This window comes from Cucurbitaria berberidis (genome assembly GCF_010015615.1).
Source record: "Cucurbitaria berberidis CBS 394.84 unplaced genomic scaffold K460scaffold_1, whole genome shotgun sequence".
Lineage (NCBI taxonomy): Eukaryota > Fungi > Ascomycota > Dothideomycetes > Pleosporales > Cucurbitariaceae > Cucurbitaria > Cucurbitaria berberidis.
Window position 1 is genome coordinate 4,549,838 of NW_024468935.1, and position 27,129 is coordinate 4,576,966.

A 27,129-nucleotide genomic window follows, 5' to 3' on the forward strand; every position below is an offset into this window, starting at 1 on the left:
AGACCCTAGTACAACTACTAGGACACTAAAGAAAAAAAAAAAAAAAAAATTGTTAGAAAAAAAAAAAAAAAAAGAGAAAATAAAGAAAAAAAAGGAAAGAAAGAAAAAAAAGAATAAAAAAAAAAAAGAAAAAATAAAGAAAATAAGAGGGCAGAGCAAGACAAAAATACAAAAAATAAATTAAAATAAAAAAGTTCTGCAAAAAGCTCTATTAACTCAACCCTTAGTAAAGAAAATAAAAATAATAATAAGTTTAAAACAGTAGAAGAGCTTGCAAAAGAAGATTAGTAGTACTTTTAAGTTTTACTAAATACAAAGTAAGTGCATAGTAGAATACAGTTAATAACTGTTTATAATACTAATATACTGCTTAGGGCTTAAGATGCCTTAAAGGCGCAAGCTAGGATAGTAATAAAATACTGCACTATTAAAGAATAGAAAAAAGTAGCTAAATTTTTTAGCATTTATATTAAAAATTTCTAAAAGGGCAAATTAATTACTTTGCTACTAGTTTAGGGCCTTTATGTCCTATTTATACTATACTAACTAAGTAAAGCCTATATTCTACACAAAAAAAAGCAGTTAATAAATAATAGTAGTATATTTGCAAATATAATAAGTATAAAGAAAATAAGGGCTATACTACTTATACTACTAATAGGGCACGTCTACTTGCTAAATTAGTTAGAAGTAATAGAAGCCTAAGCAGCTAGAAACACAAATTAATACTAAACTACAGAAAAAGGTAGCATACTATACCTATTAGCTAAAAAGAAGACCTTTTAATGTGCGTACAAAAAATTACTATTAATGCTAGAAAAGCTGCGCGTATATCTAATACTAGTTAGTAAATAAAGCTGCGCAACAGACGCATAAAAGAAAAAAGCTATAAAAATAGGTTTTTTTTACTTTAAGTAGTACTACCTAGCAAACCTGCTTATGCTCTGCTTTTGTTTTATAAATAACAAACTACTAAATAGCATAAAGCTACTAATAAAAAATAAAAAAGTAAAAATAAAAATTAATCTGCGCGTTAACGCACGCATTGCAAACTATAATAAAAATATTACTTCCTACAAATATACTATTAGCTATAAAAAAAAGTTTAAAATAGTACTATAAATAATTAAAAATAATAATATGCTAGTAGTTTACAAGGATACAACAGAAAACTGTCCTACTCTATTTACAGAATAGTTTATTATTATATGCAGCTTTACTATACTTCTGAACTGTATTCTAAAAAAGTATAATAAAATAACTATTAAGCTCTACTGCTTTATAACTAGAAAAAATGCTAAAGTACTTAAATCTATAACGCTTTATATCTCTAGTTATATTATAGTTTAGGGGCGTATTATCTTTAACAAATTCTATAACTGCAAATTTATAAATATAATTATAGGTAACTTATATAGAAAGCTCTAAAAGCATAACTACAAATACTAATAGAAAGCCTAGGCTCTATCTAGTACCCTAATAGAAAAAGGCCTGCATAAAATCCTAATTTTTATTTTTTTAGCTTTTATTAAACTAGAAAACAAAAATAAAATAACTAACTAGCACAATCTAATTACTAAGCTAAACTCTAATAGCATTATTAAGTATAAGTTTATAAATAAAGTATACAAAAGCATTGCAACTATCGCCCTAGTTTAAAGCTAATATAAAAAGATAATAGAAAGCCTAGCTGCAGTAAAGGATTAGGCTAATATAATTTTAAAGGCTAAGGACAGTATTAAAAATATTATAAACTCTAAAGAGTACAACTTACTTATAAGTACTAGAGTAAAAATTTTTACTAAGTTTATGCTCTACTAAATGCTTGTTATACAGGACCCCTAGGGCAAAAATATATTAGGGATTAAAAAAGAATTTTTAATTTATTTCTGCCCCTATAGCTAACTAAACCTAGTTATAATTATATATACTGCTGCTAAATAGTGCAGGGCAGTGCTGTGCAAAGATAGGATAACTCTAGAAAAAGCCTATACAATAGTTATTTTTAATTGTACTAAAATGCAAGCAATTGCAACGTACCTAGTACTAGCTAAGTTAAAATATAAGAAGTATAAAAGCAAGGGCAGTAAAAAAACTAAGTAATTTATATTAGCATACTTTTAGCTATTTTTTGCAACGCTAAATTAGAAGCTCTTTTTTTACTATTTTAAAAACCTAGTTAGAATAAGCATAAAGTACTAATAGGTTAAAACTAAGTGCAAAGCAGTTAGCTGCTAAATAACGCTAAACTGCAACTAGAGTTAAGCTGTTAAAAATAAAGCTAGAAATACTAAAAAGCTAATACTTCTAAAAATAGTCTAGGCAAAAATACTAATAAGATTGTATAAGCTCTTAGTATAGCTTATTACGTAGCTAGGGCTCTAAAAGAAGTATAATAATAACAAAGTTTTTCTAATAAAAAAAAAAATAAAAAAGTTAGAACTAGACAAAGCGCTCCTAAAATAGAGGGACTTAAATAAACTATTTATTTTAGTAGTATCTATAGCCTTTGCAGAAGCTATTACGCTAATAAAAGCAAGTATAGTTATAATTATAAAACTACAAAATAGGCAGAATACCTAAAACTAGTTTATATTTAGGATATATTGCTTAGGCTAGCTTGCCCTAATATGCGTTAGTTATATTCTATATACGCTAAAAAGCAAGCTAGAAGTTAGTATACTAAGTAAATAGTTTATTAAAATAGCTTTAAAAAACGAACTACAAAGTAAGAAAATAATAGATAGTGCGCACATTAAGTAGAATACAACAGAAAATATAGCTATAAAGCTTAAGAGTTTATAAGGAGGTTTAACTCTGCAATATTAATAAAAGTAGATAGTAGAGGATAGTAGAAGATAGTAGAGGATAGTAAAGAATAGTGCAAAACTATGTATATAAATTAAATTACCTAGTATACTAGTTTTAACTCTAACTTAATTTTTATAAAAGATATATTCTATATTTAATTTTTATAGACTATGTTACTAGCCTGCACCCTATTACTAAAATGCTAACTGTTTAACAAGCACTGTTAATCTAGTTTTTATAAAAATATAGAATAATAACCCTATAAGTAGCAGGGTGTATATATATAGAAAGTTTATACTAATAGCAATACTAGCAACTTGCGCGATACTAGTAACTTGCCTAAATTAGTAATTACTTAACTACTAATAAGCATATACAACTGTGCGCAACTATCTGCTACTATGCAACCTAGCTAAATTAACTCCTTAGAACTTAAATATAGACTAAATACAATTAAATTTTCCTGACGTATACATACTATTTCTATATATAGTAATAAAATAAGTAGTATATTATTTAAAGCAACTATTTAAATAAATAATAAAAAAGAGTGCTTTATAAGTATTTTCTTTACTTATAAATTAAGTAAACTTAAGCTTAATAAAAAACTTTATTAGCTATTAAATAGTATTATAAATATAGTTAAAGTTCTGTGTTCTTGCAGTTATTAAAAAACTAAATTAGGTAAAAAATACTTTTACGCTTTTATAGTAGCTTTATAAAGAAATAGTATACTAATAAAAGCATAATATACTAAACTGCATTAAACTTTAATATATTAAAAATCTAAAGCAGTTTATTATTTAATAGCTTAAATTATAGACTTTAGAAAAAGGCTGCCTTATTTTTTAAATTTAAAGAGTATTTCCTTATAGTAGCATAAGTATAAATAGAAAGCTATATAGTTCTAGTAAATAATATTTTACTTCTATAGCTATCTACTTTTAAAAAGTAAAAAAAGCTAGTATTTTAGTAGTTAAATAGTAATTTAAGCTTTTATAGCTTTTTTTATAATTATATACTTTTAACTCCCTACTAATACTTTATAACTAGCTATAGTTAATTACTGCAGTTACTAGTACTAGCTATACAAGTTTTTAAAATAAGTATTTTTTTTAAATTTACTATTATAATAACTAGTTTTCTGCCTTACAAACCCTTTTAAATTAAAAAATAAGCTATAGCTAATAGTACTTTATAGTCTGCTAGCGTTAAAGATAGTATTAGGCTAAATTATAAAATATACTGCAAAATACTAGTATAGAATGCAAGATATATACCTAAAGCACTAGAGCTATATATTTATTATATAATTATATATATAGGCGCAGTACTACTATTTGCATTTTTCTAAACTACTAATATTTTATACTATTATATTGCTACTATATTAACTATACGCAAATAAGGCTAGGAGTATACTTAATTTTTTTAATATAAACTAGCTATTATTTGCATTGCTATACTTATAAGCAATACTTTAATATTAAAAACTATTTATAAATAGCAATATTTTAGCTTTTCTACTTTACTAAATAATACTTAAGCCTGCACTATAGTACGAAAATGCAAGAATATAGTATACCTAGTAATAAATTAATTCTGCGAAAAACTGCGCATTATAAAATAAAAATACAATATATTATATGCTTAAGTTAAATAAAGTATAAAGTTATAAAAAATACTATACTAGTTACTTTAAATAAAATTTGCAAAAAAATAAATATAATAAATAATAAGTATTATAATATTAAATTATAACTTAATTTTTAATTAAATGTTTATTTATAAGCAGCTTCGCGCAGTTACTTAAATTATTATTTACTATAATTATAATACTATATAACGTATTTGCATTTAAAAAATACAGAATTTATATATACTACTTAATATTAAATACTTTACTATATTATATATAAACTACAGTAGACCTATAGTGCTAGAACATAGGAAACTATTAAGTAGCGCTAATAATATATATAAACTATTAATTATAATACTTTATATAATAAATAATTTTAATTAAATACTTATATAAATAAAACAGCTACTGCGACCTAGCCTAAAAAAAATATACTAGATATTAATAAACTAAGCTTTATTTTATTTTTAAAAATACTAAAAAAAAAAGTTAGCTTTTAGAAAAACAATAATAGTATATATTACTATATAAAAAATAAAAATAATTAGGGACAAATACAAATATTAACTAAGTTTTAGTAGTATAGTGCACTAAAAAATATAGTTAATTTAAAAAAAAATAAACTAAGCTTTGCAATTAAACCCCTAATATAAATTTAAATATTATATATTTAACTGCCTATTTATTTTATAGTTGCCTTTTTTACTGTATATACTAACTTAGTTTATAATATTCTTATATTATACTTTATATAATACTGTATATAATTTATCTATTTTTATATATATTTTATAAACTTAATAAACTATTATAGATAAGTGCTAGTGCCCTAAAATAATTAAGTTTATAGAAATAGCTTATATTACTATAATATTAATACTAATAGTAAATAACTATTAATACTAATAGTAGACTATAAACTATTATTTTTTTACTAATAAATTTACAGCATTTATTAGCTCTATTTGCTATACTTAATAAAAAACGCATATATTTTAGCTTTTACTTTTACTAGCTATTTTTTTAAAAATTATTGATTTTTTTTTTTCTAAAGTTCTACTAATGCTAAAAAGTTTACTCTATTATTGCAGTTCTGCAGTTTATGCCTTCTATACTATTATATTTAACTACTATAAGTATAAAAACTAGAACCTATTTATTATTATATAATAAAAATATTATAATAGAAAAAAAATAAACTATTAGTAAATCTAGAAGTAGTAAGGTTAGTTTTAGTTATAGTATTTAGTAGCTAAAATACTAAGTAGTTATAAAAAATAAAATATACTCTAGCGCTATTTTAAGCATATAGTAATAGTTTAGATAAAAATATTAAAAAACTATTAAATATTATTATAATGTTATTAGCTTTATAGCGCACTTAAAAGGCTACTTTAAGTAGCTAGATATTAACTAGTTTATAGTTATTAATTTTAGACAACTATATATTTATACCTGCAACTAGCTATAACTGCAATAAAATAAAGCTAATTAATAAATATAAAATATTTAATACTGCTGCGCAGAAAAATATATCTATACTAGCTTTTTTATAGTAATATTAATACACATTAAGTACTTGCAATATAATTATAAAAAAAAATATAATTAATTTTATTGCATAATAAAAATAGTAGTTTAGTTTTTGCTATAGATACAACCGCACCTATTTAATTTTTTTTAGAATATATTATAAAAAAATATAAAGTACTAGGCTAAAGTTAAAATACTAGCAGAATATAAAAGTACTTTTATTAAAACTAAAATTATTTTAGTAACTTAAATTATAATAAATAATAGTATAAGTATAAATAGGGCACATATTACTTTATAAATAAATTTTTACTATAACTAGTTTATATAAATTATACTTAATACATAAATAATAGCAAAGAAAATAATACTACTATAAGTTTAAAAAATAGTTTTTTTATAGCTATACCCTAGTGCTACTTAATAAGTAAGCACTATCGTTTACTATAGCAAAATAATAGTTAACTGTACTTTATTATAAATGCTAAATATAATTAGTAACTTAAAAACGCATATAATACAATAAGCTAAAAATAAAGTTAAAAGTATATATATAATGCTATACTTAAAGCAATGCAGTATAATAATTAGTTAGCTTTTAGATAATTTTACTTATTTATTAAAAAATTTAAAAAATGCAAGTATATTTTTTAAGTATATAAAGCAAGAATAATAAACTTGCAGCCTAATTTGCTATAGTTTATACACTCTAGTATTACTACTATACTTACTAAAGCTTTTTATACAAATAGGAAATAAGGACTTACTATTATAAGTTAGTTAAAAGACTACTTCTAGATACTAAGCGCAAATACTATAGCACTAGTAAGTACAATAATATACTACGCTATTAATAAGTACGCTAAAGCTAGTACTAAGAAAACTATACTATTTTATAATTATATAATAGAAAGTAAGTATATATAGAATAGTACACAGTGCATAACTAATAAAATATAGCAAATTATAATGCTATTTACTAAAAATAAAACTAGCTAAGTTTATTAAAATAGTTTATTATATAGGAGGCACTACGCAAAGAAATTGCTATATATATAAATAATAATAATAATAATAAACTTGCTATAGCTATTAAAGATAATTAATATAATAATAATATTAATAATATTATTACTATATATAATCTAGAAGAAGGGGAGTATTATATATAGTTAGCTTAATAATATAAAGAAGAGCAGTAACTTTACTCTAACTAAGTTAAAACACGTTATACTAGTACTATTTTTAGCTGTCTTTAATAGTTAGTACTTAAGACAATAATTTTATATAATATCTAGCCTATTATAAAGCCTATTTTATTAAAGTTGTATATATTTTTATTTTAAATACTATGCTTAGCTTTTATATTTTCTATAAGTTAAAACTAGCTTTATATAAGCTTAGGATTTTTATATAAAGCTTTCTAGTAGTTGTACTTTTAAAAAGTTTTAGTACTAAGCTATAGATATTATTTAATAAATATACTAGCTTAATTTTTGCTAATAAGTAGTTGCTTATATTTAGCTAGCAAAGTATTAGCTATATTATTTATAGCAGCTAGTTAGGGCGGAAATCCTTAGTTTTTAAGGTAGAGTATATGCTAGGCAATTACTTTTTTTTTTATTAAAAAAAGCTTTATTTTATTAGGCCTAGTATTATATTATAGAAGCTTTTTTTTTAGTTAATTATTAAGTATTGTTTAAAAGATGCTGTAGATTTATGCAGCTTTTTATTAAAAAAAATTTATATTGCATTTTAAAGCTTAAACTATAAGCTATATTTAATTTTTTTTTTAAAAAAATTATATATTATTGTATTAAAGCATCGCGTTTAATAGTAGAAAACTACTAATTTTAGTAAAGTTTTAGCATTATAACTAACTTAACTGGGCAACTAACTTGCCTGTGTAATATATTATTAAAAGTATAAATAAAGTGCGTAAAGTGCTAGGCTTATAATTTATTAAAAATAATAAAGTTCTAATATATTACACGGGCAAGTTAGTCGCCCGGTTAAGTTAGTTACAATGCTAAGACCCTACTAAAATTAGTAGTTTTCTACTATTAAACGTAATACTTTAATACAACAATATGCAATCTTTTTAAAAAAAAAACTAAATATAGCTTATAGTTTAGGCTTTAAAATGCAACGCAAATTTTTCCTAATAAAAAGCTATGCAGATTTACAGCGTTTTTTAAACAATACTTAGTAATTAACTAAAAGGAAAGTTTTTATAATACAATACTAGGCCTAATAAAATAAAGCTCTTTTTAATAAAAAAAAAAGTAATTGCCTAGTATATATTTTATTTTAAGAACTAAGGATTTCTACCCTAACTAGCTGCTATAAATAATATAGCCGATACTTTGCTAGCTAAATATAAGTAATTATTTATTAGTAAGAACTAGGCTAGTACATTTATTAGATAATATTTATAGCTTAGTACTAGGACTTTTTAAAAGTATAACTACTAGAAAGCTTTATATAAAAATCCTAAGCTTGTATAAAGCTAGTTCTAACTTATAAAAAATATAAAAGCTAAGTATAGTATTTAGAATAAAAATATATATAACTTTAATAAAATAGGCTTTATAATAGGCTAGATATTATATAAAACTATTATTTTAAGTACTAACTATTAAGGACAGCCAAAGATAGTGCAGCAGGGTAATTAAAAGTAAGTAATAGTAATTTAAAATATTAATATAATAAAGTAGGCTATTTTACTTTTTATTATTTTTGCAAGTAAGAACTACTTTTTAGCCTAGTACAAGGAAAATAGCCTGCCCTATAATTAAATTATTATAGTTTTTAAAAATAGTTAAATAATAAATAAGCTTATTTTTAAATAATTAAAGCACTTTAATAAGCATACTAAAAAAAAAATTATTAGTACTTATTATCTGCTTATTATTAATAGTTATAAAAACTATATATTAGTCTAATTCTAGCAGTACTATAAAAAATAAAAAATTATTACTTTTTATATGCTTTTGCATTTGTCGCACTTACTATAGCTACTTAATATAAGTTGTTTTGCGCTTTTAAAAAAAGTGTATAAGTATTAAGCTAAAAAGCTAATACGTAATAGCATTAATTATATTACTAAAATTAAATTTTTACTGTGCTTTAAACTAGCTTTTAATACTGCTATTATAAAAAGCAATATTTTAAATAGCTTTAAAAGCGCTAGTTTAGTTTTTTTTAACTTTAAAGCTATAATATTAAAGCTTAATATTTAGTTGCGTATTTTACTACTATTTACTGTTAAAAACAGTCCTTAAGAGTTAAAAATACTAAGCAATATTCTAAAATTTAAATTTTAGTTAATACTAGTTAAAATAAAAATTTAAAAATATTTAAATAGTTTTTCTACTTTAATAGTTAAAGCTTTTAAAAAAGTTTTAAAAAGTGCAGCTATAGTTGCGCATAAGCTTATATTAGCGCAAAAAAAAATTGCTAAATTTTAAGTAGCTAATAAAGCTATTATATAATAAAAATTGTATAAAAAAAAGCAAGTATAAAAAAAAAAAACTTTTATAGTAAAAAATAATTTTTAACTAATAATTCTAAAAGAGTTTAAAGCGCGTAGTAATAAAAAAAAAATAAAAAAGTAGGCGTATATTAAGGCAGGTAAGCCCTTTTAAAAGTGCTATAAATACTATAGTAAAGCTAAGCATAATGCGCAAATATATAAGTAAAAAGTAAAAGTAATTTTTAAATAAATTAGCTTATTATAATTTACTATTATAATTTTTTACAGTGCTGTACTGTTGTGCATAGTACTAATTTTAGTAAAATTTTAGTATTATAACTAACTTAACCGGGCGACTAACTCGCCTGTGTAATATATTATTAATTAACTACTATATAAGTATATAATTTTTTATTTATACCTAGTTTTCTGCTTACTAATACTAATTTGCTCTCTTATATTTTTACAGCTACCCAAGCCGCTTCTCGGCAGCCTTTTGGTTTGTTAAGGAAAGCCAATAAATTAAGGACTAAGCTGTACAGAATAAGCTCTTTTTGATTATTTTGCAATAAAAGATTATCGGAATTATATGCTAGATGCGACTATAGCTGTTAAAGTATTACTTTATCTATGTAACAGTTTTGCTTTAACCTCTACTTCCTATCATTGCTACAGGATCTGCGCGATAGCTATATATGCGGCTAAACTGATATTTATTGTGTAACTATGTTGCCTAGATTACTTACAACGCCGTAGACTCCTACTTCTAAAATACCTGAAATATCAGCAACAGAGAGAAGAATAATTTGATAAGAGGGAAAAGGGCCAAGAGTACATAGTGGGATTTTCCAGATCAATGGCCGAAGATTATAATGTGACTATTATAGACATGAGTGTGAGGACGAAGTATATATGCGGTCACTGACGCATTGCGCATGTGAAAGCTGTACCGGGAAATGAAGGCAATTGCATGTTGGGCAATGGGCTATGTTGAAATGCTCCAACAAAGTCTATATACTCTTAATTCTCCTCTTCTTTCAATCACACAGGTGAAAAGAGTTTTCCTCGGATTCTCCAAGAGTATCGTTCAGGTCATGATCTGTGTTGTGCGCTGTGGGCTAAGTTGTCTAAGCTCACTATACTAGTTTTCAATAAAAGATAAAGTACGGTAATGCTGATCAGATTCTCTTGGATAACCTGACTGATTTTGAAGCTCATAAGGTTCGCTCATACTGGCTTCGCGAAGCGGAAAATGACGTTAGAGCTACCTCTCTACTTCTCCTATCTCAGCGGTGCTGAGAACGCTGTGGAACCCAGCGAAGCAGAAAACGGTGTGAACGTGGCAAAGCTTCGGCTGAACTAGCCCCGTGAGGTTAGGTAAGGTGGAGAACGATGCGGGAGCCGCACAGTTTCGCTCATACTAGCCTTAAGAGACTAATATTGGAATTGAAAAATCGCTCAATTGCCGCCGATGAGCGAATGAAGTGGAGCTATGAATATCATCCAAAGCTCCCATCAAATCGTAAAAAAAAGTGTCTGAAGCAATGAAAGGTGCTGGTTACTCGGCGCAGAGTAACTGGCGACCTAAATCGAGTACGTGCGGTACCTGTCACACGTATGCTAGGACATGGATGGCATGCGCCTGGATCCATATAAGCTTTCCCCGTGACAGATAGCTTGGTGGGTCCTAATACAATATAGAATCACACATGCATACACATACACCAGTACCGAGTCAAGCGCGAAGTTGTGTCAGCGGAACCCAGCTTTGTCCACGCGCTTAAATTAACATACGTATGTGATAGGATTTCCAAAGCGCCTACGCCCTAGTTGAGCTATCGCTGGTTCTGTGAAAGTACTTTGAGTGCGGAGATGTTTGACATCCGTATGTACTGTGCTAACATGTCAAATTTTCACAATGGATGTGGCATGGTCATCCTGGCGGAGATGAGGGCAATTGAAGATAGATCTCAACGGTGTGTAAGTTAAGCTTTCTGCAAGTGTCCGGAACTAGAAAGAAGCGGATTGCGTGACCCCTGTACACTAGAGCCTTGATAAGAGTTCTGGATATCTTCTTTCAACTAAGCTTCGCTCTATCTCCCGAATGCGGATATATTTATTCCGTCTGCGCAAATTGCGAATAATGCGCGTCTTTTTGCAAGAAAATTGCGTGCTTTACACAACGAACTTAAGAACATGACCAAACCCAAGGGATTTGCAAGAACGTAGGTTGCTTCCTAGAATCAAAGCAATCAGCAATTACAACATGAGAAGCTCTTTACTGGTTGGGTGTTTCGCAGCGGCGAAGTTGAGTTTCGCCAAAGGACCCTTTCTGCAGCAAACCGGCTCAACGCAATGGGTTATTGGCAATGATTTGTGGAATGTCACACAGGGCTCTGTATATGCGACCAACCTCCAGTACCAAGGTTCGGATGCTGTCAAAAATGCAAGTGGTCACTATGCAGGTTATGGTACGCAACAGGTTCCGATCTACCTGGTGGGCTCTGCTGACTGACTGTCTTCGACCAGACGGCGAAAGCAACTTCCGATACACTTCAGCAAGCATCGTGTCTAACAGCTCCGAATTCATCGATATCAGTTTCTCCTCCTCTTTCGGGGATCTACATTGGGTTATCTATCCGGAACTCGCTGGCGCGTATCAGTACTTTGTCAACAAGGCGCTGCCAGACATCTCCATTTTCCGCACGTTGTGGCGCCTAGATCCAGATCGCTTTACAAACGGCTACACAACGACCAAGGACGCGCCACTCCCAGGTTGGTCGCTGTATGCAAATGCGACGGAGATACAAGACGAAACCTTCCAGATCACTGACGGTTCGTAAGTGATGTGTAGATGACAAATTCACGCCACATCAGCTGACTTCACGCCTACAGGTATGTCACAAAGTATGATTTCGCCAATTATGTACGCGAAAGGGATTTTGTCGGTATCTACGGTGACAAGTCGGGCTCATGGTACATCCACGCGTCGAACGAATACCAGCCCGGCAACCATCTGAGCCAAACTTTGACTGTAGGCCTCTACATCTCGATGTGTCGCAAAGGCATATGAGCTGACTCGCCCTTAGGTACATCGCGAGTCAGCCACTGGTGACGCTGTGCAGCTTAACGTTGTTCAAGATACTTCTCATTTCCGTGTCGGTATCAAGACGCCTCAACCGGTTGGCAAGATATGGGGTCCTTGGTTATGGTATCTTGTGAGTTGTACAAATTATATCAGCTATGCAGTGCCATCTAACGGATCACATAGAATGATGGCTCCGTCGAGGATGCGCGCAAGCGAGCCGCGAAAGAGCGCAGCGTCTGGCCTTACCCATTCCTAAAAGACAACGCGTATCACTCTCGCGGTAACGTAAAGGGCAAACTCGTACTCTCTGATAAACGACCGGCTGGAGGAGCCGCAGTCTTCCTTGGCGATGTGAACACCTCCATTCGGCCCTTAGTCCAGGGCTCCAACTACTACTACACGGCGTACGCTGATGAGTCTGGAGAATTCAACTTTAAGCACGTACGAAGCGGCAACTACGGGCTGTACGCATGGTCAAATGGTGGAGTTCTCGGCGATGTGTATACCAATTTCACGACTAGTATCGTTGGTGTCACCGACGGCAGGACCAACAATCTACGCACCCTGACGTGGGACGTACCAAAAGGCCGCAGGCAAATCTTCCAAGTTGGAGATTTTGACAAGAAAGCGCTCGGATTCACTTACGGCGGCGCACCAAACCAGCACGGTTTGACCGAAAAGGTTCCTGCAAACATGACATTCGTCGTCGGGGAATCCAAGGTCTCAGACTGGTACTACGCATCCGCACAACTTGGATCATGGGACGTGGTTTTCAGTACTAAGCGTCCCGCGCTCAATGCAACCGCTTTACTCACCGTGTCCCTAGCCGGCTACTCTCAGAGCACCGGGCTCACGATTTATCTGAATGGCAATACGACAATTGGCGCAATCAACAAGGATGTTGTAACAAGCGATCCCGCGGTATACAGATCGGGCACTACCAGTGGCGAGTGGCATCTTTTGCAGTACGAGATCCGAGCGTCGAACTTGCGCGACGGAAAGAATGTCTTGAGCTTTAAAACTGATAGGTATACTAAGTGGCGTGGTATCCTTTGGGATAGCATTATTCTAGAATGGGTAGTGTAGAAAATACGCCTAGTAGGTCGAAAAGCTTTACTGAGCTGAAGATAGGATATAATTTTTGAATGTGATACTATCGAGAAAATCACGGACGAACTGCTACTCCCCGGACCTCCACGCCAGGCCATATGAAAACTAGCTTGTCTATCGTGTAGGCCCCGGGGTGCGATCGGGGCCGCCCAGGGTCCTGACCAGCTCCAACTCGTCTTTCAACACCATTCATAAACATCCCCGCGTAATATCTCAGAGACCCCATTTCCTCGATATTGGCTACCATCCGGCGTCATAGCTCTGTCGCACAGAGTTGTAGGACGTCACGTGCGTGTGATTCTCTCGGGTTTCGGCAGCATCACGATGCAGCACAACGCGGCGCCCACGAGAACGCCAGACCCAGCATTCTATTCCCAAATCTTGATAGATCACCGGTTCTCATCGATACGAAGATGGCCTATGCTGCGTCTCTGCCCGACGTCAAATCTCAGTGCCCAACACACAGGCAGGCTGGAGTTTATTCGACCAATCAAGCGCCACGTCTGCTGGCTAGACGCCTTCTCAATGGTCCTCCAACGTGCTGCGCCCATCCTTTGGACATGTTCGGACTCGTGAAACTTCATAATCTCGGTTGTCGAACGAATGGGGTATTTGTACACAGTCGTCCACTCGCTTTCTACCCGAGTCTGACACCGAACCTCGTCTATTAGCGGCCCATATTGGACTCCGTATCAATAACCTTTGTAGATGTAGACCGGGTTGGGTTGCCGCATACATAGTCTGCTTTACCACTAACATATCACGGTTGCCTGTTAGCTTTGGCCTTTTCGCGCTCCTCTACTGCCACGTATTTACCTGCCAGTGTCTGTGCTGTCGATATCTCCAAGCTTTACAGATCAAACTGTGACCCATCAGCTTTGTTGTTGGCGGAACCACTCCATACCATCCAAATCACTCAGTAAGCGCTCGCACGATTTCCATTTCCACCTTGAAAAACAAACCACAACCCACGTTGATGGAACATGATCAAGGACTGAAGTTGATTCCTACTCGGCGATATGCTTAGATAGGAAGCATCAAGCGTAAATATAAGGGAGAAAAAGTAACTGCTTTACACTTTCTGGTGTTGCACAGACGGCCAACGCATCGACTTTCTGAGCCGCATGTCACTGACTCCTTGCCTAGGCTGAGTGAGCAATCTCCTGCAGTATCATATATGCGCGCTATGCTTCTATCGTCTTAATAGTACGAGGATTTGAGCCCATCACTCCATCATGGCCAACCACGGTGACTCTTATTCAACAATATCTCCCATTAAGCGCACTCAGCCGACGAGTGATGAGACACCGCCCTGGACTGGCATGTCTTTCATTCAACCCGTTGATTCTGACGCCTTACACGAGCATCTCAAGAGGACATACCCTAAATGCACCACGCTACGTGAGAGGAAGCATATGGCCGCGATTGACTTCCTGGAAACTGAACTTCGTCAGATGCAGTCGAAGAACGTGACTATTACGGCTACTGAACACTGCGTTGACTACACAGGCATTGCGAGCCCTCGGGCTTCTAGTGAGGCATTTGGAGGGCACAGTCGCAAGGGAAGCACATCATTATCACAGTCGCCAGCTAGCTCAGCCCATCTCTCGACAACATTGGAGCGTGCCTTACAGGATCGATATTCACGGACCTCGTCTGCACGCCTGCTCCCGAAAGAACCATCGACTGTGGAGCATGGGCAACACATTGTCTTCAGCGCTTTTGATGGGCGCATGATGAAGCCGAAGACGAAACGAAGAATGACGACGGAAGAGAAGAGCGCGTATATTCTCAAAGTTCTCAAAGTCTCCTCAACGTACGCGTTCAATTTCTTCCGCCTAAAGTAGTCTAGCAGCAGCTCTTAACTATAATTTCCTAACTAGCCTATTTTAACAAAAATAACACTTTAGTTACCTAATTTCTGCTCTTGTATCTAACTAAATACTACAAGCTAGATTTTAAAGTTTCCCTACTTTCTTAAGCGCCTATAGCTTATACAGCCTATATAACTGTACTTTCAGCATTTTTTTAAAGTTTTTAAAAAAATTTATATAGCTGTAGTTTTCTGCAATTTTAGTTTTAGTAACTAGTTTTTAAAATAGCTAGTAAAAAGTAATTACTTTAGCTACTTTAATAAGCTTAATGCTTAGCGTAGCTTTTATTATTAGTAAATAAATATAAAAAAATAAAAGCTTTTTACTTATTGCATAGTCCTAATAGAAAAAGGCAAGCTGTATTAAAGCTACATTTTTTTTTATTTTTTTAAGCTATTAGGCTTTTTTTATAATAAAGTTATTAAAAAAAGGCTTTTAAAGTTCTGGCCAAAATAGGTTTAAAAAGTTAATGCTAAAGTAAGTAAAAAAGAAAAAAATTTATTTTGCTATTATATATAAATAGAAGCTAGAGACTACAGAGCAGAAAAGCTTTATATAAGCCTAGAGAAAAATCAATATTTAGTACTATAGGAGAACGATAATAAGGTTTAGAACTATAATTAGCAACTATCTTAACCTATCTTAGAAAAATTAATATAATTACAAATATTTCTGTACTTAAAGTACTTTTACAGAACTAGCAATAGCTCAACTAGGGCGTAGGCGCTTTGAAAATCCTCTTAAGAGCGCGTATAAGAAAACCAGAAAACGAGGCGCTTGCCCCAAATGCAAGCGCCAAAAAGGCAAAGTATGAGATGCTTTCTTCATCAACGAGTGGGCATATTGTTCAATGCTGATCTTCATAGTGCACACATGTGATTGACATGGCCGAGGAATTTGGGGGCGCAGAAGAGGTGGAGACGGCACTGAAAAGGTAGCTCTCTACTGAAATAATCAACGTTTACTCAATAACGATTATAGAACACTCACGCGCGAACCTGATATGGGTCACATCGCGGTTATTAAGGAGGCCGAGTTGGAGCACGCTACCAACGTATATCGTCTCACGGCCAAACAGTCTGGTTCGTTTATAGCGTCACTTACAGTTGAGAACAAGGCGGATGATCTATCAAACCAGCCTAGCCTCGCATCCGGTGATACAGTTTGGGGTGAGAAAGGGAGGGAGATGGAAGGATCGGAGATACCTCGGTACGTAAATCATCAAGCTACAATGGAGCCATATGGAATTGCTCTGCCCAGCGACGCTGTATCGGAATGGACCGACTTTCCCACTACTACTAGTGTCCATAACTTCAATCCCGACTATATTGGATTTGTTCGGGACTCTGGCCAACCTGAAGAGGCATACCCACTGTCTTCGCCCCATGGTGACCTACGTGCAGACTTCGCTTACCCGTCTGATTATGCTGGACACGAGATCTGGACCGAGAACCAGAAACGCGGCCCCATGAATACTAATCCAGACTGAACTTCAAGGTTGATAATACGCTTCTACAAGTTTCTAAACATTACAACTATTCTGCAATACTTTTAAAGGATTAGTTCGGGAAGGTATGCAATAACGACCGGGGGCTTCTTCACCCACAAAGATATGGAACAGCTCCGAACCTCTTCCGTCGTTGCTCAACAAACAGCAAAACTCTCAGGGTCACGCAGCTTCGCACTCACTGTAAGCCCCGACTCCTAGACCACACATCTACAGTTCTAGCTAAACCGTAGGAGTAAACCACACGTTCCAGGATGATTCAAGTCATTTACGCCTCACCATATTGCTGGAGGACTGGTAGAGCCACTTCTACGGCGCATCAAAATCTTTGCTTCCCTTGACTCTATCACCTTGAGGACATCATGTCATCTGCATTTCCAGGTCATACTAGAAATGCGGGCATAGTGGCTGCTATTGGATTTTGTCTCGGCAGAATTGACCTTGGAACTACGATGATCATGCCACGTCTGGGAGATTTCCGCCAAGGATGACATCCTATATTCCAGGCTTTTCGTCTACTTAGACTCTTCTAAGCTCTGGACCATTCCAGCTGGTAGCAAGTTTCTATCCTTGTCCATCGTTAGCTCATATTTCCAAGTATGCCTGGTATCCGTGCTGAACTACCCGGCTATGGTTCCGAACTGCTACACATCATCGGGATATCTGGGGGATATTTTCCCTGGCGTTTCAATTCCTTGGAAAACTCTGCCTCACTTAATCCGGCGCACTAAGGAGATATACCCCTAATATGGGCCGACCACAGTATTCCCATCAGGAGGATGACCCCACTAGAGTTCATTATGAAGCTATCGTATCCAACAGATATCAGCGACCGTCAAGGTTTGCCATTGCAGGATGGATTGAGTCGCAGATTGGCGCTAGGATTAGGAATAACAGGCGGAGGCTGAAAGATTGCTGTGGCAACAACATCGCAGCCAGCGAAGGAAATATCACATTGAGAAGATCAAAGCAGACCTCCGGTGTACGAAAGAGACCCACAACATCACTCGACCCTAAATCCCCTTTCATTTTGAGTCAAATTCATCCATTCGCATCGCGGCGCTTTACATGAATCTCGACATACTGCGTGCCTATCATGCTCACTACTTCCAGTTCGACAATAAAGCACACGATTAATACAATTTTATGAAATCAGTTTATTATTCAACGGCCAGCACCTTCCTTCTTCTTCCTTGTGTGGGAATTTGGATCCATCTTGTTGGTTGTCGCTCAGTCGTTAGGAATCTAGTTTTCTGTTTCGCGACATCTTCGCCTATCTGCGCCGGTCCACTTCCTCGTCAGTTTTCCCTGGCTCAAAGATATTCTGGACTGGACATGGCATGGTTTAACTGCACAGATGCTGATCATCTCAAGTTCTAGTGCATCTCCGTCTCCAGATAGCGAATTCCATGACGATACGAAACCTCTTTTACGCGACACAACGTCTTCGGCAACGACAGTGGCGGCCACAGCGGCTGCTTGATTCCAGACATACGTTATTTCCAGCTGCCTGCTCCAATACGCTTCACGCAGATACGATTTCTCTTTTCCTCCGTTATTCAATTTGCAATAAGGGTGCTGGCGAACGCAGACGTTGGGCTTCCTTTCATTAGCTGAAATACATACACTCTGCACACGAACTCATGAAGCAAATACGATGCAAACTCTTAGCAGCTACCATTTACGCAAAGATTCCAACCTCATTCTTACGTTCCTGATTCGCTATATCAGCTTCATCCTTTTTCACGCGCCGAGCACGCTCACTGCGGCTTTCGCTTGCGGGGTCCCAAGTACGCTAAAGAAATAGTGATTAGCATTTTCTTTTCCAACGCATAGAGTCGGAAAGAAGGTATAACATAGGCTTTTCACCGAAGACCGTCGTTCGCACGCCCCTCCGCGAACCAGGTTGGTAGGTACCCAGGATGACGCGATGGACTGTACATCGGTTGTCCCACATCGCCACGCTGCCTACGGCCCACTTCCAGCGCACCTGATGATCGTCTGCAGAGTGGATGTGGTAGTCGAAGAAGTGCACGAGGTGATCTGCAACATCTTAGTAAACAACTTACTCGATGCTGTCTGACAGGCTACTGACCAGACTCTTTCTTCTTCAGCTCCGCAAAGCCCGTAACGAAGCCTGAATTAATGTTCAATGCCTTCAGCCCACTGACAGGATGCGTCCGTACGGGTGATGCGTATCAACAGGTGGCCTATTGGGACCCGTGCCCCAGAGGTCGAGAATTGTGTCGTACTGCAACCTCGAGGTATGTACGGCGTGCAAGCCATCAACATGCTTCTTCAGCGCATCGCTTAACGCATCGTACAGGCCGTACGCAGACACCTATGCTGTGTCTCCGCCCACAGGGGGATGCTCCTCCATACGCAGCATAGAATATGAAGGAGGATTTATCTCAAAGGACGTATCGGCGTGGAAATCGCCTGATGGCCAGGGCGAATAGGAAAGCAGGTCGCGGTGGTCTTCTGTGCTGCCGTTGATGGTGATATGTTGTTTGTTTTTCTGCGCGGGATGTTTGTCTAGGATGCTGGAATGCTGGAAGAGCTGTACCTGCGTGTTAGTTGTAAGGTCCTGGTCTCTGAGAAACACTACGCCGCGCTTAGTCACCAGGAGGGCTTGTTTATCGAGTTGTTGCGGAGTTAGTTGAGATAATTGGATGTTTGAGAGGACAGTGATGAGGGATTTTGTTAGGTTGGTCCGGGTAGCGATGGAGAGCAGGCTCGCTTTGGAAGGGTCCGCGAAGGTCGCTCTATCTTTGTCTACTTGGCTAGCGGGATGTGGTGACTCTGGGGGTATATGAGTGTTTATTTTGGGGTTGAAGGCGGGATGGAGGGTGATGGGGAAGCCCGAGTCGGGCGAGATATGCTTGAATGCTGGCTGGACGTGTTGAGTCTTGTATGTGGACGGGTAGCGACTAGTGGCCCATTGCCTAGTATAGGCTAATATATCTTTCTATTTGATGCAGTTCGCGCTGCCACTCAGCGCAACTGGCCATTCGCCACTGCCCTGTGGGGTGTTAGATTTTGGAGCAGGAGCAGCCTTCTCAAAGCAATGGCCTGAGCACGACATGGTGGGGAGAAGTGACGATGCGGAAGACTATGCTATATCTTGACACTCGTCATGTACGCGTAGGGATACCAGAAAGTTACCATTAGATGACTGGTGCGTAGACTAAGATGTCGCAACGTGCTGCAGCTATTGCACCAACGACGGACAATGGCACGTGGAGAAGGTCTTGGTGGTGCTTTCTACGTGCAATGGGCCAGTGACTCTCTAGCAAATTGGGGTTTCATTCTGTCAGGAATAACGTATTCAGGTCATTGGTAGCCCTCGAGCATATCCTATGTCTTCTTAGCGAGGGATACGGAGATTTGGGGAACGGTTAATGAGTGGAAGCTGCTGCGGCTAGATTGGGACCTAGTTCACTTGTGTCTGCAGAGGCGATAAAGACGTCGAATGGAGAGAAGACTGTGTTTAGAGGTGAGCCGGATTAAATGGGAACTCGGCTACAACAAGCACATAGTGGAATGCACGAGAAAAGTCGACGTCTTCGAGGCGGTTGATGATCAGATGGGAGAGCAAGTTCATCACGGGGGGCTGGCGTCCCGAAGCGGCGACGAACCTCGGCCCAATCGCGAAGCCGAAGTGCATCTCAACACCAGCCTCTGGGAGCTGGGTTGAACAATAGCTGCTGGTGTATCGACCTCTGGTGAACACACTCCTTGCTTTATCCACAATTAGCGATACATCTCCACGGGCCACAGCTTCACCCAGGCGCTGCATCGCTGCATTGATCCAGCAGTGACGTGCCACGTCCCTTGCTATCTCGGGCTGGGGTTCCGACTTTCCCCACACGCGACTCCTGCTTCGCGCCCTGCTCGAGGCTAGGACACCGACGTCGACGACAGCATGATACAGTCCACGCGTCGCTGGTTCAGGCGGAACCGAACCAACTTTGCCATCGGAGCTGGCGTGCTGGGCGCTGGCTATCTGGCGGGGCAATATGTGCTAGGGAAGCTGTCCGAGGCAAGGCAGCGCATGGGCGATGAGCGCATCGCGAAGGAGAAGTACGAAGCTGCAGAATCTACGAAAAGACAATATCTAACTAAGGTAGTCTACGCAGGCGCTTCGAACAGAACCAGGAAGACTGTACCTTCACGGTCCTTGCCATCCTGCCCACGGCGACGGAGAACATTCTCGATGCGATACCCGTCGAGCAAGTACTGGAAGAGCTGCAGAGGCAGAAGGCACAACGATTAGCACGGAGCGTTGGACCCAGCGAGATTGCCAGCTCAGCACCACCCAGTGTAGCAGACACGACCGAGGATGACGCGCAAAGCTCAAGCCTGCAGACAGACAGCTTTGTTCATACCAGCCAGGTGGGTACAGAAGGTGGTAGCAGCACAGGCCCCGCCGAAGGGAACTCCGGAGCAAGTGACGAGCAAAAGAGCAAGAAGAGCAAAGCGCAACTTTGGAATGAGATGAAGATTAGCTGTACGTACCCCCCTCGTCGATGAGACGTCGAAGCTAATCCCGCCCAGCGATAACACGTGCTTTTACACTCGTCTATACACTCTCTCTCCTCACGCTCCTCACCCGCATCCAGCTAAACCTCCTCGGCCGCCGCAACTACCTCGCATCCGTCGTCTCGCTGGCCGCCCCACAACCTGCCAGTGAAGAATCGCGAATCAATCTCGAAAACAACGACGACGACAACTTCGAGCAGGCATACGGAAACGACTTTGAGACGAATCGAAGATATCTGAGTCTGAGCTGGTGGTTACTACACAGGGGCTGCCTTGACCTCATCGAGAAGGTGAGGGTAGCGGTCCAGGAGGTCTTCGGTCTCCTGAACCCGCGAGAAGAGATTACCCTGGAGAGACTATCAGAGCTCACACTGGAAGTACGCAAGAAGGTCGAGGGTGCCACCGAGGAGGAGAGAAGGTATGTTCTACTCCATACCTAACACGCATCTTACTAACAGCTCCCAGAACATGCAAGTGGCTCTCTTACCTGCTCCCATCGCAAGACCAAGAAGACTACGTTCTCCGCGAATCCGGCATGACTTCCTCTTCCGAGTCTACATCGCCTACCACAACCACCTCTCTCCGCCGCCTAATTGACGAAACGTCAGACCTCATCGACTCCCCATCCTTCACACACGTCCTCACTCTCCTCCTCGACGCCGCCTTTTCCCACCTCGTCGACGTCAAGATATCCCAACTCTCGTACAAGATTCCACCCATCTCCGACAACCACGCCCGCGTTCAAGAAATTGTGGGTAGCGATGTAAAAGCTAAAGTTGCAAATTCGCTAGCCGTCTTTTGCAGACAAGCCCACAGTATCGGCAGTGGAGCAAACAATGAGTACCTGGCGGCTATTGAGCAGGTTAGGGATCTAGAGGCATTTGCTGCTGTGGTCTACTCGAGCAATTTCGAGTTTGAGAGCCCAGAAGGAGCTGCTGTCCTCAGTAGTAGGCCAGGGACAGCAGAGGGACCACCACCTCCAGCGACAAGTTTGGCTGCACCTCCAACGCCGAATTTGGCTACAGACTCTGGGTTTGAGAGTGCGTGGGGCAAGGCGCTGGCCAAGGAGGATGGGAAGGCATATTGAATCAACAGAGATGACATGATTTGTACGATAGGATTGGAAAGAGGTGGTGGATATGGTTGCAGTAGGAATTCACGATAGATACCCGCAATTTGACTTAATTTAATCAATTCACGAACAACTTTCCTGTTTTTCTAGTCTACCCATTATTTTGACTGAATGAATTTGTTACAATTATACTGGTTCCAATGCCAGGGTCTTGTACTCACGGGTTCTCAACTACGAGCGAAACCGACAGGGGGTTGAAAAGATGACAACTACCCAGATCCGGAAACACTCCCCTCAAGTTATGTGATTTGTTCATCAACTTTCCAGTGTCGCTCGTACAGATAACTTTTTGAACAGACGGTTTTCCGGCGGCTTCGGAACGCGAACAATGTAACGTGATAAGGCGATTCGTGACGTCAGAATCTACTTTCTATAAGACGCACGGTAAACACCACTTGACCTTAACAGTCGACATCATTACGCATTCTGCAATAGGTTTTTGCTGATTGTCTGAGCCCCCGGATCTTATACGCTATATCGTGTTGAAGCAAACGTTCGCAGCCTTCATGATGGCCAACACGGAAGGAGCTAGGGTAGGCAAAGACGCATATGTAACTCTCCTGACACGACCGAGTTACTTAGCTGGAGCAATATTACTAGCTTATACGCTTAACAAGCACTCGCCGGATACACCACTCATCATCACCTACACGCCAGAAACGCTGCCAGAGCCGTCGGTGAGAGCCTTGGAAGCAGAAGCACAACACTCAAACATCCTCCTCCACGCGGTAGAGCACTTGCGCCTCCCAGACGATGGAACCGAGCACGGCATGGTAGCCGAGCGCTTCACCGACACATGGACCAAACTCCGCGTCTTCGATTTACACACGCTCCCGCAGAAGTTCGAACGCATATGCTGGCTAGACGCAGATATGATGGTCTTCTCAAACCCCTCGCCGCTCATCTTCAATGCCGAAAATGACGCGTATCTCCAGGGATATACAGGCATGCGTCTCATGGCAGTGCATACCTGCGTGTGTAACCTCGACCACGACACCTGGGCGCCGCAAAACTGGAATCCCAGGAACTGCGCGCTCACACATCTTACGTCGAGTGAGCAGCTCCCAGACGTGCAAAGCGAGCCAGCAACGTTTGGCAATTTCAACAGCGGCACGTTTCTATACAGACCTTCACCCGCGCTCTCCTCCTTCGTGCAGTCGAAGTTCGAAGAGCTGGGCAATGCAAAGCTTAGAGCGATGAAGTTCCCCGACCAGGACTTCCTCAACGCTGCGTTTGATGGTCGCTGGCGCAGTTTGTCCTGGAAAACTAACGCTCTCAAGACGTGGCGGTACTGGCATATTAATATTTGGCGCGACGAGGAAGTGGCTGTCCTACACTATATTGTCGATAAACCCTGGGTTGCGCGCCTGAAATCTGATGGTACGGCGGGGTATCTGGGGAAAGACGGCGAGACGCATAAGTGGTGGTGGGATGAGTATGCGCATTGGCATGACGGGCGAATGGCACAGGGAGGGAAGGAACTGTTAGAGATAGTAGGGAAGTATGTGGCGAGCGAGACGGGTGAGGAGAGCGAGGAGATGCGTGCTATCGGTGGTGGGGCACAAGAGTATGCTAACAAGTGGGCGGGTAAGAACGAATCTCCTGAGGAGAATGAAGGCGAAACTTTCGGTGAAGGGCCGGCTGGTCCCATACTGAGGAAACCGATGATAGGGGAGCGTGGGCATGGACCGGTTGTTAGAGGCAGAGGGCGTGGGAGGGGTGAAGGATGGAGCACAATGGAAAGTTGAGCGATAGATGATTCATGGTATGGTGAAAAGGGATGCGAAAAGTTAAGATATAGCTGGGTATTTCGGACCTTTGCTTTGCCATATGCACCTTGTCGCTCAAAATCCAACGCCAGATCGTATCACCTGGACCGTTACCATCACCATTTTCCGCTGCACCTTCTCAGTTCCGCTCTGATTAATACAAATCAATCAAATTCTCCCTCTCCTCACACTCTTCATACCGCACAATCCGCCGACCCGCATACACGCCCTTGCCCACGCTCTTGTCGCCGGTCATGCCGTTAGTCTGGTGAGCGGAAGTGGGAGAAGCGCAGCTATTCGCCAGCACAATGTGGCCATTATGCATTGTCTGCGCACTGCCACGGAGAGCACTTGCCAATGTCGGGCGGGGAGGGGGAGGGGGAGGGGGAGGGGTCCGTCCGTTATTGCGGATAGACTCTTCCTTCGTTCCCTGCTCCACGATGACAGACTGGTTGTTCTTCTCCACCTTATCTTCAACTCGATCTCCATCCCCGTGGGCGAATTTGCTCCCGATCTGTTGCTTTTCGCAGGTGTCATGATCTAGACGACCCATCTGCATACCACGTGTGAGGAGATTCTCTGCGTGCCCAGCGTCGAATAGGAAATCTAGTTCCGGACTATCGCGCGGAATACGCCCAGCGCGCATATTGTACAGCGCAGTCTGCGCACGATGACACGCCGCGTAGCCTTCTAGGAAACTAAGCTTTTGCGCCTCGCCGAGAGCTTCTTTGCGCCCTAGTTCCTTACCGGCTGCGTAGCCGCTGTTATACTGTTCTTCGGCCAGCTCTGCTGCTTTTTCGAACGTCAAGGCCTTCTCGTGAAACGAAGATTCGATGGACTCGCAGACGAGGGATTTGTACTGCTGCTCGCGTATCTGTTGCGTCGCCTCGCGGAGACGGAGGCGCTCAGCTTGGATAGCGATTTTGGCCTCGAAATCCGCAAACCTTTTCTCAAGAAATAGTTCAGCTTCACGCTTGATGTGCTCGCGGTCTACGGCGTTCATGGTGCGGATACCTTGCTGTTCAAGCTGATACTTGACCTGCTTCTGGCCCTCAGCAAGATACACCTCTAACTGCTCAATTTGCCTCTCGCGGTACTGCAAATCACGTCCCTTTGCTTCGACATTTGCCTCTAGGCCCAGTGCCTCGCTCTGTTTCTGAAGAAGGTTTGCCAGCATGCTTGAGAAGGCGGTTTCGATCTTGTGCTGGTGCTCAGCCTCGACAGTTGTGCGGAGCTCTACATTCTGCTTGCGCGAGGCGTTGAGCTCGTTCTGAGTCTTCATGAGCTGGGCGCGCATGCGAGCGAGCTGTTCGCGATCGGCGTCGACACGATAGATGGGAGATTGGTACATCGGGTACTGTGGGCGCGGTGTTCGATGGTTGTCAGAGAAGCGATTTCTTTCAGCTAGGGGAATCGTGTGCTGCGCATGTTTAGTTTCGTTGTACTCGAGGTATATACTACGATCTTACTCTTAGATCAGGGAGAGCAGAGTGGCGCGCTGCTAGAGGTTGAAATTCCCGACGCATGTGTGGCGGAACACTGCGAGTGCCCTGAGCGTTCTTTGGCGTTTCAATAGCCGCTTCCTCATGATCATCTAGCGTTGCATCTCCAGGGAAGATGATTGTAGCGTTTCCTTCAGCCATCGCCTCCTGGGCCTTATCAGCTGTGCTGTCGTGTGATTCGCCTCCATTCGTGATCGTCTCTCCAGAGCTGTCGGCAACGGTAGCGGCAGACACACCATTTCGAACGGGCGTGGGCGCCGGGGTCAGCTCCACTTCATCAGAAACCTCATCTTCGGTTGTAGTCTCTATGATATCCTCCTTTCCGGTAGTCTCGAAGTCTTTGTTGGGACCGGCGATTTTCCGCGCGCCCTCAATGTTATTAATACCCTTCTCTACTCTATTCTCACACCCCATTCGCTCCTCCTGATAGCCGACAGCTTCGCCCTGAACAAAGAAACTTCTTGTGAAGATCGTCTCCTGGGTCTTATTTTCCTCAAGATAAGCATCGCTTTGACTACGTTCGAAGCTAGGCGTCGGCGAATTGAAAGGAGTCGCTAAAATGTCCGTGTTGATGATACTCGAGTTCTTATCCTTAGGATGAGAGTGAGTATGCTCCTCACTCTTTTCAGTGTCTGAAGACCTTTTTTCCAACGTAGGCTGGTTGATGGGCGACAGTTTGACATCCCCAGGCTGGTTGACAATCGGGTGATCGATATCCACGATTGAAGACATTCTAAGGAGTGCTGGATTCAGAGTCGCAAACTGCGGGCGTGTAAGTCAAAGCGGGACAGTAGGATACAATACGCTCTACCTTCTGAACAGTGATGTCCGGTCTTCCTTATAAAAGATAAAGAGCGATCAGTCTAGACAAATCGAGTAAGAGTATGACTTTGAAGAAGGTTGTGCAGGTCGAAGAAACGAAGACGCCAATCGGAGAAGATCGTTGTATATGGAATTTGCGCACCAGTAATGTAACCTTGTAAGGTAGGCGGTTTCCACGACCACAAATGCCAGACGGATTGATTGATGATTCTGATAGAAATCCTTGGTCAACCAATGGAGTGAGCGTAGACGCAAGACCTTGGGGCCTGAGTCGAAGTGTTCTTATAGTCAATTCTGCGGATCCACCAAGAGAGAGAGAGAG

At 39.2% G+C, this 27,129-nt stretch overlaps 7 protein-coding genes across 7 annotated transcripts; 5 read left to right on the forward strand and 2 right to left on the reverse strand.

Moving 5' to 3' along the window:
• Positions 1-11,575: 11,575 nt before the first annotated feature.
• K460DRAFT_382725 (polysaccharide lyase family 4 protein) lies at positions 11,576-13,722 on the forward strand. The gene is made up of 5 exons (XM_040935422.1): positions 11,576-11,932; positions 11,991-12,300; positions 12,357-12,495; positions 12,551-12,679; positions 12,733-13,722. The coding sequence occupies exons 1-5, from the start codon at positions 11,728-11,730 to the stop codon at positions 13,633-13,635; spliced, it is 1,686 nt and encodes a 561-aa protein (XP_040793819.1). The 5' UTR covers positions 11,576-11,727; the 3' UTR covers positions 13,636-13,722.
• A 1,172-nt stretch (positions 13,723-14,894) lies between these two features.
• Positions 14,895-16,347, forward strand: K460DRAFT_274629 (uncharacterized protein; the record flags this gene model as incomplete). Its single annotated transcript, XM_040927972.1, has 2 exons — positions 14,895-15,442; positions 16,281-16,347. 2 exons carry the CDS (start codon positions 14,895-14,897, stop codon positions 16,345-16,347), a joined length of 615 nt encoding a protein of 204 aa, XP_040793820.1.
• A 70-nt stretch (positions 16,348-16,417) lies between these two features.
• On the forward strand, positions 16,418-17,022 carry K460DRAFT_351207 (uncharacterized protein; the record flags this gene model as incomplete). The annotated part of the gene is made up of 2 exons (XM_040931562.1): positions 16,418-16,467; positions 16,515-17,022. 2 exons carry the CDS (start codon positions 16,418-16,420, stop codon positions 17,020-17,022), a joined length of 558 nt encoding a protein of 185 aa, XP_040793821.1.
• A 1,828-nt stretch (positions 17,023-18,850) lies between these two features.
• On the reverse strand, positions 18,851-21,018 carry K460DRAFT_382726 (Clavaminate synthase-like protein; the record flags this gene model as incomplete). The annotated part of the gene is made up of 5 exons (XM_040935423.1): positions 18,851-19,083; positions 19,136-19,196; positions 19,244-19,349; positions 19,461-19,933; positions 21,007-21,018. The coding sequence occupies 5 exons, from the start codon at positions 21,016-21,018 to the stop codon at positions 18,851-18,853; spliced, it is 885 nt and encodes a 294-aa protein (XP_040793822.1).
• Positions 20,724-22,785, forward strand: K460DRAFT_303272 (peroxisomal membrane protein). Its single transcript, XM_040929932.1, has 4 exons — positions 20,724-21,123; positions 21,171-21,550; positions 21,598-22,000; positions 22,048-22,785. The coding sequence occupies exons 1-4, from the start codon at positions 20,966-20,968 to the stop codon at positions 22,667-22,669; spliced, it is 1,563 nt and encodes a 520-aa protein (XP_040793823.1). The 5' UTR covers positions 20,724-20,965; the 3' UTR covers positions 22,670-22,785.
• A 335-nt stretch (positions 22,786-23,120) lies between these two features.
• K460DRAFT_362023 (glycosyltransferase family 8 protein) lies at positions 23,121-24,790 on the forward strand. The gene has a single exon (XM_040932564.1). It carries the CDS (start codon positions 23,224-23,226, stop codon positions 24,460-24,462), a length of 1,239 nt encoding a protein of 412 aa, XP_040793824.1. The 5' UTR covers positions 23,121-23,223; the 3' UTR covers positions 24,463-24,790.
• A 166-nt stretch (positions 24,791-24,956) lies between these two features.
• K460DRAFT_391574 (uncharacterized protein) lies at positions 24,957-27,017 on the reverse strand (the record flags this gene model as incomplete). Its single annotated transcript, XM_040935837.1, has 5 exons — positions 26,950-27,017; positions 26,797-26,848; positions 25,953-26,747; positions 25,045-25,903; positions 24,957-24,997 (listed from the first exon to the last, which is right to left on the reverse strand). Exons 3-5 carry the CDS (start codon positions 26,715-26,717, stop codon positions 24,957-24,959), a joined length of 1,665 nt encoding a protein of 554 aa, XP_040793825.1. The 5' UTR covers positions 26,718-26,747; positions 26,797-26,848; positions 26,950-27,017.
• Positions 27,018-27,129: the final 112 nt, after the last annotated feature.